The 13320-nt window shown below is 37.2% G+C and overlaps 1 protein-coding gene across 1 annotated transcript; it reads right to left on the minus strand.

Moving 5' to 3' along the window:
* Positions 1 to 586: 586 nt before the first annotated feature.
* Positions 587 to 3251, minus strand: LOC114519711. The gene has a single exon (XM_028539913.1). It carries the CDS (start codon positions 3230 to 3232, stop codon positions 965 to 967), a length of 2268 nt encoding a protein of 755 aa, XP_028395714.1. The 5' UTR covers positions 3233 to 3251; the 3' UTR covers positions 587 to 964.
* Positions 3252 to 13320: the final 10069 nt, after the last annotated feature.

Raw genomic sequence — 13320 nt, forward strand, 5'->3', positions numbered from 1 at the left:
AAGATTTATAGTCAATTATTCATAAATAATTTTAGGACCGATAGAAGTCATATTTTCTAAACGTTTTACAACGAACAGTGGTTCAAAAGCACATAAACAAAAACTCTTGAATATAATTTAACCCTGGGTTAGCGCTAACCTAGCTTTGAACAACCGGCCCCATAGGCGCTAAAGGTTATGCAATGAGATTAGCTCATGGTAACCAGGTTCAAGGTGATGAGATGTTCCAAGGTGAAAAGTCCACTTATAAAGAAAATTTTAGATACAACAGACAGAGGCTTCGCCCTGCCTTGGCCCTGTTTACGGCATACATGCATACATGTACATACAATGAATGTCCATTGTTTTCCCATCATAGGTACAAAGGAAAGAGACCGTTAGATGCACCATTCACACATTGTTGTCGATCAAGATCGAAAGCTTCAAAACTAACGTATACCGTTGTGTGTTTAAAGACAGTAATCATAACATTGGAAATATATTTATTTTCTCATCTCAGAGCTTTCTTTATTTTTATACATAAAATATTTACGTGTAAATAACTAACTGTTATGCATTGTAAATATTCGAACTATATAGCATCATTACTCAGTAAAACATGTATTTATAGAAGATGAAATTGAAGAACTATGCTGCAGATTGGGATACGAATTGCATTATCATATTTTACTGTAGCCATTCTTGGAAAAGATGGGAATATAGATTTGTAGCCCTAATATGCTAAATTAAGTTAGCATGGAAGAGAGGCTATTGGGTTCGACAAGGTCAATTACTTTCCGACGTGTTTTGACTTATCTATTATCGCAAGCGGCTTCTCTGATCTTTAATTCCTGCGGGTCCAGTGCCTCTGTGCGTAATTTTTGCACTATAGTAACGACGACTAACTCGCTGCAAGTCTCTCTATCCAATTAAAACGCTTTTTAATGTTTTTTGCGCTAGGGATTGACAAATAAGCATTCAGCTATCAAGTTCTTTTAAACCTGTATCTCAACACCGGTTTCCTATTGTCTTTGACAACTAGGGAATGTAAAAATGTATCTGAATATGGCTGTAGCTCCTTGACAATTTTTCGACCGCCATAGAGTGTAAAAATATAACGTTCGTCACAAATGTTGATGATATCATAAGAAAATATTAATTGCAGTTTGTCTTCGCCTTTAGTAAGTAAAATATACAGACATGATGTTTGGGTCTTGAAAATTTCGTTGTTTTTGCTGACTTTTGCATTTGCAATCTTTCTTAACATTCTTTTTTTGGAATTTCGTTGTCTGAGATTGCACACGCATAATTCCACATCAACAGGTTTGTCTTTGCATGAAATGTAACGACGGTAGAGGCTCACTCTTCTCCACGATTTTAATTCCACTTTATCAACTAAGCCCTCGTCTGAAATGGAATGTTCTGTCTGAACGAGGAAGACTGTATAAGATGGCTGTACAACCAGATCAAAAGTTGTGATATAGGAACCGTTTTTGACACGTTGCCGTATATTCCAGATGCGATGCAGCCGTAACTTACGACACTTTCCGAAGCCAGAGCGATTGGACTTGGAGAATTGTTCAAGTATTTTATTATTCAATTTTTCAGTCGCAAATTCCGCTAACCATACGAAGCGCGGTGATTGATCCATAAAAATCTGTTCCCAGTCTCTGCATTTGCATACGCCATAGCTTACAAATGGTAACGAATCGCAAGTTCTGTTAGAAATATCGGAAAATAATCCTCCTCTATTCCCTCGCTTACGAAGTTGAGTCATATCTATCAGCATGTTATGAATATCTAGCATAGTTACTAAAGACTTTTGATTCTTCACAAGTGCATCTACTCTTGATGTACCTAACTCTTTCTGAATTCTCTTAGGAATAATCATAAATAAGAGAGCATCGTAAATTTCATATTTACCATGCAGATAGTCCTGAGAATAAGTGGTTGTCTTGGGCCCATGATCTGATGCTAAGATAGTCAAAGTGTTCTTTTGTTGCGCCATGTTTCGTATGAAAACCGATAAATCTTCGTCTAGAGCTTTGATCCGTATCCCTGTCTTTTCGTGGCCAAAACCAGTGTGAAGATACGAAAACAATGGTCGTTTGCCTTTATGGCTAAAAAAATGTTCGGTGTATCGCAAGAAATGCGTAGAAATTGGTTGACCATCGTAACAGACTTTCAGTGGTTCATTGAACATATTTGTAATGCCATGCATGTTGAAAACAAAACAACTGAAAAGGGTTAATCCGTAATCATCTACGTAGGAGATCTTTGTGAAATTTCTGAATTGTTCAAATGACTTTTTAAATTCTTCAATATTTTGAGGTAGCTTATCTTTTCTGATGTTATTCATAAATATTGTTCCCCACTTATCGTACCAGCAATTGTCTTCCTGAAAGAGTGTTCGATAACCTCTTTTCTTAAGCTGTCCGTATAAATTATTTATTTCCAATTTTTTATCCAAAATTTCATTCGCATCTTTGCCTGTGGTTCCCGTTAAAAGACCTTTAGTGTTCATCGCAGTATATGGAGCTAAGCTTTGGAAAAATTCATAATCCAACACAAGGACCTCTGGATTTTGTGCTGTTTTTCGCAAAATGTTGACTGTTTTATTCAACATCCGGTAAAAATGATTGCGCGAAACTGAATCTAGAAGGACAACATTGATATTGAAAGTTTTTCTCCGCGGTTTCCTCTGATATCGTTGACGAAATCGCACATACGCTCCCGTTTTTTCTTTGTGCTCAAGAATATGCGGGAAGAAAAGCAACTGGTCAATATTCTCATTTTTCTTTACACACCGAATAAGGGAAAAAGTATTTCCATTTTTAATATTATCTGAAATGATCCCAGGCAGAGCTGTTTCGACTAATTTGGCTGAGGGAAATTCTTCCCAATCTTGTGACGTCACGGTTCCGATTTCTGGGTTTACACTGCCAACAAATAAACGACCTTCCTGACAGATCTTCTGATCACAATGAATCTTCAGTATGTTTTCGATTAAATCGTATTTGTGAAGATTACTTACAGCAAAACTACAGATTTTCCTACTTGTGTTGCTTAACTTTTCCCTGCAGTAAATATCCTTTTTAATTGAGTAGAATTGCTCAGCGAATGCGCAATCGTCCTCTGTTGGCCTCCAAGGTTTGCACTGCCTTGTGTACTTTGTATCGTCATTTTCACCACGTTGATTGTGTATTGAAAGAACGCGGCAGACAGTGTTTCCCTCCGATTCTCTCCTATTCATAACTTCTGCATTTGATATTTGCCTAGCGAATTCTAAAAACATGAATGGAACAGTAGAATCAACCAAGATGGCGCCTATAATGGCAGATTATGACGTCACGAAGAACTGTCTTTTCAACTTTTCTTTTACGCTTTAATTCTATTCTAAAGTAGTCTCGTTTATCTCGAAATATCTGAAAGACAAGTAAAGGAAATGCAATGCAAATTCCTCCATGAAACATTTACCTTGTGTAAAAACCATCTTCCAGTAAATAATTACTGTGACTGTGGTCACGACTGTTGTAAATGCAAACTGTAAAATATTAAGTGTACAGGCTGTAATGACTTTACACAAAATCACATTACGTGTGCCAAATTTAGGATGATCACGAACGTAATAAATTTAATAAATCTCTCACAGGTTATTATATACGTGAGGTAACAGATTAATATGTAAAGCCTGAAGGTAAACTTTACTTGCTAAGCAACTAGGCTCAACCGAGTCTCTTTGACTCTTATTTCATGATATCTCCGCCTGCATGTATGTATTATTATTCCCCTATATATACTATAATCAGCTTGAACTGTCGACGTATACAATGCATGTAATTTATACCCAATTGACAAAAGATCTGTTATTTTTGGCCAACTATATACACAGTCTAAATACACATTGCAAGACATACCAATCGTTTAAATTTCCGTTTCATTTTTCTTCGCAAAGCCATTTCTCGATGGAAACCTGATTGTTCTCAGCGAGCGATTTGCATTTATTGTTTTATTTTTGCTTGTATGTTTACTTCAAATGCATTATATATATGTTAACCCACAGGTATATCCACGTGTCTATATATATATTGCAGACATCAAAATAAATAAACTAAAGGAATCTTGTCATACAGGTACACATTACCTATCAGTACACCAATGTAGTTCTTTTAAAACAATAGTTGATATTTTTAAAAACTGACATGGCCGCGTTCACATAAACCGGCTGGCAACCAGGTGGTATATAGACTGAAATAATGTTCACGGCAGGTTTTCATCCAACCTATAAAACAGCTTTTCCTCTTGGTGTTGTTTTAACGTTGCTCTTGTTATTTCAGACTCTTAATTTGTTGCATATATGTTATAGAAATACTTGGCGTGTATGGCCATGGGCATGGGAACGCAACACTGATATAATTTGACATGTAACATATACGCGCCCGATCTCGTTTTTAAAACATGTGATGTAGCTATATATGTAATTCTTTCCTACACGGCACGGGTTCATACTTTTCCAATTTTTAAATTTATTTGTTAAGAATTTAATGAAATATTATAGTAATCATTCTCCGCGTTCTCGGATATTTCTGGATGTCTGGGCCTAAGTTGTCTTTGTTTAGTTCGATATTCGGGAAGTGTCTAAATCGTTGATAAATGCATAATTGATCACGACGTATTTTGCAACATGGCTGCGTCATTCCCATGCATTATGTCCATGACTATGGTCATGCAACGCTCCCGATTAACACAAGCGAGAACATTCGGGCAAAAATACTACATTCCATCGTATTTGCCCTTTAACCTGCATGCGTTCCGGCTATAGAATCAACAATTCATTGAAATATGTAAGATAATAGTACTAAGTTTGATAAAGTTCCATTGTCAGATGTCTGTTATTTAAGGCCAATCTCTCCTAGATTCTTACCCAAATTAAACAAATTGTCAATTGTAAACAGGTGTCTTTTTCACAGCCTGAGGAAACGTAAGTTATTCCTTGGAAAAAGAGATTATGAAATTCCCCTCCATATATAATCGGCCTGTGTCGTAGTTGGTGATTGATAGACTTGCGAAATCTACGAAACGGACGTGAAAAAAAGTGTTGCTATATTTTCACTGTTTGACTACAATATGGGTAACAAAATTAGTTATTGTTCTGTAAATGAAATCGAAAACTGTAGGGACTCGAAGTAATATGTATATATTGTAAAATTGTATATATTGATGCCAATTTCCAAAGAATATGAAGGTCTTTTTCGCCGCTAGCTGTCGAGTCGCCAAGTAGCCAGGTGATATATCAGATTAATGAGAACTGCGTTGATCGAATATAACTAAGAAGGATATCGTTAAATTAAAAAATTCCGGTTTCATACTCAGCGGGATAATCTTAGTACCTGAACAAGATGAGAATGAACTGTATTAGGTGAGCGGCAACCGGTTTTCTGTTGCATAATACGTTTAGTTTTTACCGTATTTCTAAAATGAGGACCTCATACATTATAACCAGTTAAATATAGAAGCTATCTAATCTATTCGTTGTGTCAAAAAATAGTTTTACGAAAATAAAAACTTCGCGTGCGGGTGGTGTAAATATTAGGATACAGGAAAATTGACACAATCACCTAACCAAGATTATCATCATTATCCGGATATTAGTACTGAAGACACTAATTTTAAGACGCTAATTGTAGATACTAGAAGTTGCCATTGCGAATTGACGTGCTACCAGTCACCTTTGAGGTAAACACAAAGCGTCAACGCAAACACAAGGTTCGATATATAGAAGTGTAGCATGAAACTTATTACAAAGCTTATTAATAAATTTTAAACATGTTACAAAATATGAGATTATCGTCATTGATAAATATTTAATTTCCAATTCTGAACAATATTCACTACACTGTGCTAAAAGTAACGACAGCGTTAATTGAACATTGATATGGATATACAACAATGATCAACAACTTCAATACATGAAATAATATAATCAAATGAACTATAATTCGGTCAGTAGTGTGAGCCCACATTCATGACTTAGATGAACTGGTTGGATGCAAATCAAAATTGTACCTTTTAAACAACGAAACTGAAAGTTTCAATACATCAAGTACATCATCATTTAGTGCATCATGCATACGTAACAGAGTGTTTTTTAATTTTCATTTACCATCATTTAAGGCTAAACGGCCTCGAATAATCCGAGCCTTATGTCTGCAATTCATTATTCATTACTAACTTTTTATATTTAGATCACAGAGGATTTGCCATTGGGACAATATTTTGGCAAATGTTTAGACTTAGTATTCTTACAAAATTCCAAAATAAACTATACTTTTCAGGTCGATAAGAAGTAATTACGAGTGTTTAGGAATGCAATGTACACTTTAAAGTGTACATTATCCAGAAAATGAAGTAATGTGCGACAGATTGTTAATAGTTTGGGCGTTCCTGAGAGGTTGGCTGCTAATTTATTACCCAATTCAGCCATGATGGGTCGATAATGGCTTGAGGTCAGGCTCGACAAAACACAAGGCCGAGCACCACGCTGGGAAAGCCTCGGCATTTTTACCTCAAAACATGGAAACGCGATATAGCATTTGCAAGCAGAAAAAATGTACCGACACAGTAGGACTTCTCATGTTTAAACTCCATTTCAGGCCAAACATTCTCGCTGTCTTAAGTTAGTCTTCACTATATAATTAAAAACATAAGAGGATGTAGCGCTATTCACTGCTAATAATATGATATTTATAAAGCTTACTAAAATAACATCAATATTGAATTCAGTGGTTTGTTATGCTAAGTGAGTTGATATTAAGGGGGAGCTCAAATCTCTTTCAAATTTATTTTCAACACTTAAACAGTGGCAGATAAGAATACAATTACATTGTATATCAAGCGGTTACCAACTCATTGATTTCGCTTTGGATTCCGCAGGTGGCGAGTTCGACTGTTTCGTGTCTGGAAGGCGCAATATCCTGATCATATTCAAGTGACAACAAACCTTTTAAATAATGTAACAAATTAATGTTACCTCATTTCGCAAACTCGGTGTAATGAATGTGTTAAATCGCTAACATTTTGTGAAAACAACTGAATTATCCACTCTTGATAGTTCCCTCCGCCTAATGTAACAAGTTTTTTTCCCGCCGATAAAATATGCATTTCTACAATGGCAATTGCTCCAGTATCGTAAAGTCCCTGAATACGACTTAAAGTTACTGGATATCCTAATATCTTGTTTAATTCGAGATACAATTTCAATCGCTTTGCTTTGCTGACGTCTTGTATTAGCGTATCTGAACCGTGGTCAACTATATCGCTTGATAAATATACATTCCAATTATGTTTAGCCTTTAATTTCCTAACCCTTGCTGCAAGTTTTTGAAAACACTGTCGAGTAATGTTCATTCCTCGCCGAAATATATGTCGTTCTGCACGTACATGCACGGAAATGAAGGATTTACCAAGACCTGACATTTCTATAAACCTTCTAGCAAGATTTACTAACTCGGCATTGTGTTGTAAATCAGACGGCCGAAGCAAGGTAGTCTGTGAAACTGTAAAATGGCTCCTACCAGGGCCTACTCCTTTCCATTGTACAATTCCAACACAATTAGCACCTTGTAGCACTTCCTCTTCAAGTCTTTGTGATGTTCGGATTATCTCCGGATCCACGCAAACATAGCGACTAACTTTGAATTCACCTAATTGTTTATCAATATTTGATTTTCTTATATATGGACAGTCTGTCCAGCCTTTGTTTTGTCTTGCTCGCAAATATATATCTTGCAATTCCCTTTCAGTGATCCTGTACCACGACACAGCGTCTTCTATTGACTTTCGTTCGTGATGTAAGAAATGAACGACAACATCAAGTCTTCGCTTGCAGGTCTGCGCCATATCGTCAAATGATGTTAGGGAGCTATAGCCGTTCGCTTTAAGTTGATCATTCACTTGCCGTAGGTCAAAATATGTCTGAAATGGGCTGAAACTGGCAACTCGTTTTCTGCGAAAATGATGTCCAACTCCGTACGGAATGCCAGCCATTCGCGAATTATTTACGAACGGTGCAACAACATCGCGCTTACCGTAGCTCGCTAACGAACAGAGCGCAAGTAGATTTTCCGTGGCCCGACCAAGCTGTTCATAATAACGAAATGCAAATATGAATTTCCTTTGAAGAACGGAATGGTCTACTGTTGACGGGCTTTCGTCGATCTCCAGATTTCCTTGAATGGCTGTTGAAGATGTTTCACCAATCCACCGGAGTTGATCCTTGGACGCGGTCCGCAGAAATCCCAAATGTATTTGCTCGGAGTACAGTAGCGTATTGTCTAGATTAATCCTTCTCATTCTAGGGAATATCAAACGTATGTACGTCGTGCATATATAGATCAACACTAATATCAACACAAATAGACATCGCACTTTTCTCTTGCCAATTATGAAAGCAAATAGATGCCTCCAAGTCATCGATTACACGACAAGAAGAAATGCAAAGCCGGAGCCGCGGAGTTATGAGAGTCAGTGCTTTATGAACTTACGAATGCACGGATTATGACATAGCGGTCCTACTGCTTATGAAATCCAATGGCAGTAAATATTGACCGTACTTTCGCAGTGGGGATTAAAGCTTGTCACAAAGACGGATAGTCCCACTGTTGGTAATAGGTTTCACATTTAAATTTCGGCCTAGTGTGTATCTCGGAACACATTGGCGAATCATTATGCGAGCACATATATTAGCAAGTCAAAGCACTGAACTTGCTGCGCTAGTGGTCGCAAATATGCATTCAGTGCTAAATGCTCTATATACTTTCCTTCCTGAAAGCCGGTGAATCCTGCCCTCAGCTGTTTTGATTTTAATAGTTATCCCAATCAGGAAGAAGGCCAGATATATAAGCCAGTCATGTGATCTAAACACTCTGGGGGAAGTAACGCTATAAAACTGACAGATGGATTAGAAGATATACGCTGATTATGATATTCAGTATTCAGATCTCCCACAAGGCAAAACTATTTGAAATTGGACCATTTCATTTCATTGTACACCTGTCTTACTGTGAGCTTGCGGGGGCTCGAGCTGCATGCGCAGTTTGGCTTTCTCTTTACACCGCGTGGTTTGAATAGAAAAGTGCATATATTTGTGGAGTGATTTCCATATGATCACGAGCCTGTCACGACATCTTTATGATGCGGTTGCATGTTCGATATTCGGAATAATCTCATTTGCCGTTTTAAGCTCTTATATAAATATCTAAATGTAGTTATCATCTGCCACTTGATTGTCAATAAATTGTTTTTTACTTTGCGTTTCCTCAAATTTACGCTGACGAATAATGATTTAATAAGGCACGATCTGAGGACGATTTCAATTTAATGGCCGACAATGACTCAAGCTGATAAAAAGATACAGTTTCTTCGTTTAGATTCTCTCCGGCCGCAAATTCTAGAATGACTACGATGGTTTTTGTGATGAAGAATTCAAATTAAATTAAAAAGAAGAAGAATTAAAAAAACATAATAACGCACTTATAAAACAGAGCCGAAATGATCCCAAATAGAGTCTTACACAAATATATTATCTAAATATTACAGACGCAGTCACAAAAGCACTACATCATAAACTATCAACAATATATCTTAACCAGAACAACATTTCAAACAAACTATCTTGTACGGCTCGACCCACTGCTACTGCACTGGTATAGCAAGGACTGTGTATTTTGTAACAGACTGTGAAGACTATAGTGTTAATATCTCGTTTTGGAACCCCGTCAAAGTGTTTGCAGTCACATTTAGAACTTTGTGTAGGTATTATAATATATACGTCTTAGGTTCTCCTAAAATATTTTTAACATATATATAGTGCGGAATACTGAGTTAATTGTTCATCATGTTCTAATTTTCAATAGTAAATAGTAAATCATTTCAATACAGCTACGCCTCCCTCACTCTGCACTCATCCAGGAAAATTCCAATTGCAATCACAAAAATTTAATAAATTTGGCTGAGAGAAGGGATGTCCTCGGATGTTCCATGAAATTTCTGTTCTTTTAATAAGAGAATTATTAAAATTATCAACGGGTCTCAATCATGAAGGAAAAAAAGGCGGATATGACGTTGACCGAAACGTCCGATATCGTTTGCATGGGAGTTGTGATTGGTATGATCCATTTTAAAGAGGAAAGTTTTGCCATTAATCGTAGACCAGTATAAAGGAAATAAAAGCAGATTTGGCAGCTCAATTTGACGATTTGTATACGAGGACGAAAATGTAATTTCATCATGCAATATATAATTTCCGACTATTTCGTTGTTCACCGAATAACACAGTAAAACGGAAGAGATCCTTGTATGTGCACAAACAATTGTACAGTTATGCACAGTTTAGAAAACTAAATAAGCATTCGCAGTTAGCCTTCGCAAAGGATGACAGGACAGCTGTTATCAGACTCAAAAGTGCATGATGATAAAGATGCAGTCCACTTTTTCTGTCAGTGCAATATGCGCACATCGTATATAATAGAAAACTAAATAAGCATTCGCGGTTAGCCACTGCAACAACACTTAATATTTAAATAGTCCACTTTAGATTATTGCTTGTGATGGTTATATAATGATCATTTTACCAAGATCTCTCTCAATTGTCGTGATGTTTAATCGCTAAATGTATATAAAGAAATCTATCAGAAAATGTTCATGCACGTGCGAATCTTAACACTATCACGTACTCCACTGCAATCGAATCAAATTGTGAGTGAGTCTGTCCATTTCCACGCATTTACAAATAGAGATAGAACTGAGAGCGTCATCAGGATGAATGATCGTATCAATCAATCTTTATACTGCACTGATGAGACAAGACCAGCACAGATATTTTTATATCAGCATAAAATGAACGCCTAGTGAGAATTTATTAAAAAGTATAGAAAGCTGAGGACAGGAGATTGACAGCAGAACCTATATATAAGGTACCAAGATGTAACAAAAAGAGTTAAATCTATGAGTTCGACCTTTAATCCCGTTCAGCCTTCTTACTTTACTATTCCAAACATTTTTGAAGTTCAGTTATTGCATGACTTGTCTATAACATGTCTTCAAATCAACTACTATATAGAAATAAGTTAAATTTAAATTATTTTCAAGAATTAAACGCGTGTCCCTTCTGAGGATGAAGGGGAAAACATGCTTGACTTGTTGGTTTCTGGCTAGTGAATTACTTCTCTGCGAAATAATCACGGTGAACTGTATGATACGGCGGCGTGATTAGTGCCGGATAAGCACGGATGGATTGCTGATTCTCTATTTTGTGTCCACAGTGCAATCTTAACTAACGCCTGCCAAAAACAACTTTATGACATAATAATCCCCAGTAGGCAATTATAAAGAGTAAATTTCGCTATAGCCTATATCCTTAAGAATAATAATGAATTTCAGCATGCACTGTTTCCAATTAGGAAAACAGCATCATTTATTCGTCACCTAAAACCAAAGCTGAAGCATGTTGACCAATTCGGAGTTGCCGAACCAAGGCTTACCATTTATATAGGTGGAGTATTAAATATCAAAGATGTGTCACTGTGTCATAGGGACTCCGGATGGCAACAACATTTAAATATCTAGCAAAATTCGAACTAAACAAATTAAGGCATTTTTTACAGGTACTCAAGTAATTTTAAACATGCAATTAACCAGCGAGAGAAAAACGAAATTGGAATGTAGAGTCAATCAAACCATTTCCCGTCCGTGATAAAAGTGTATTTTGATCCCGATTCAGAACTTAATTAATACGCTTCTCTTAAAATTTCAAGTTCGGAGGATGGACTGAGAATAAATTTTAAATTATCTCCCTTTTAACCTACGAAACCTTTATTTTTTCCTGATGCAATCATAGACAAAGAATGTCAATCAGTTGCATTTGATTAGAAACCGTAATCACTCAGTATTTTGATAAATTGCCATACAAAATATGGCCACTTTACACTTGGAAATTTTGCTGCAATTTTAGTTGCGATTTTCGTCTTTTGATGGTTATAAACGAGTGAGCAGTCATGCCTCAGCTGACAATTTTAACTTATTCTGCCGTTTCACATCTACAATAGAAGAATCTATACTATATACTTCGGTGGGGGATGCTACATCCACAGTTTTAACAAGGTGATCGGTTAAACGCGACATTGGTAATAGCACACAAGCGTCGGTAAATGTTTTTCAGCTTACTGAGTTGCTTGCGATAATTTTACTAGTCGTCTCACCCATCGGATGATAAAAATCAAACTCTCAAATTTCACTGTAATGTCCGATAAATAATTACGCACACTTCTAAAACGCCTAACGTATGAGGCATTTCAGCCACCTAGCTCGCGTTATTTTTCGTGAAAACAGTCTGCTCTCATAACGCCGACAGGCCGCCGACGTGCCGCCGACTCGAGTCTACGCAATTTCGAAGCATATGGAAACACGTTGTCGGCGACATCTGCGACTAATTTGTATTCGCCGACTCGAGTCGGGAAAGTCGTGACGGCAGTGACGTCCGCCATGCAGCATCGATAATTAAGTGGGATGGACATATTCATATATTCATGTTCACAGACCATTAAAAGAATTGATATAAAAAGAAATTAATAATGTAACATTGAAACACGAACATATGAATCCACCCTACTTATCAAGCTGGCGACGCCACTGCGTGACGGGTTCAACTTTTTTAATGGCCGGGGACCTGTGATTTTCGTTATGGAAACACCAATCTACGTCATAAATCTACGTTGCCTGCACCTTAATTTCCCCATGTTGCATGGTGCAGCAATGCAATGCAGAAAGCCAATAGTGGCAGAGAAGCAAAGTCTTTTCGTTGCTGCTGCCATTTTTAAAACTCCACCCCACTGGTAGTCGTTGGCATAATTTGCTTCACCGACTCAAGGCGCCGATCCGTATGTGCGGCATATCGGTGGCATGTCAGCCATGGAAATCAGACTTTAGACCTGCTTCAAGTGCTACGTGTTCGTCGTTAAAACTTGGGGGTTGCACTCCCCCTCCCCAGTTAGGATATATATAGTCACGCTACGACTCTGCTTGTCGCTTATTACGTCCAAAGCTCACAGCGCAACTGGAGTGAGAACAATGAAAGCACGGTGGAGAAAAAATGAAAATATTTCGCTAGCGAAGGGTGGATTTCCACATACAGAGACAGGGGGGATCCAGACTGATGCGACTCAATACTCATTGATCCATAGTTGGAGACTGGCGGAATTCGGCCTTGGTATACTATTTTATGGTTATACCATATTCCGGTATATTCGTCCAATGGTCGACATTTCGGTACATTCGACCACGATC

The sequence above is a fragment of the Dendronephthya gigantea genome, unplaced genomic scaffold (assembly GCF_004324835.1).
Source record: "Dendronephthya gigantea isolate DGI-Jeju-01 unplaced genomic scaffold, DenGig_1.0 000000F, whole genome shotgun sequence".
NCBI classification, from domain to species: domain Eukaryota; kingdom Metazoa; phylum Cnidaria; class Anthozoa; order Malacalcyonacea; family Nephtheidae; genus Dendronephthya; species Dendronephthya gigantea.

Excerpts from the sequence above, each read along its gene's own strand:
- LOC114519711 (XM_028539913.1), bottom strand. The coding sequence starts at position 3,232 with ATGAATAGGAGAGAATCGGAGGGAAACACTGTCTGCCGCGTTCTTTCA.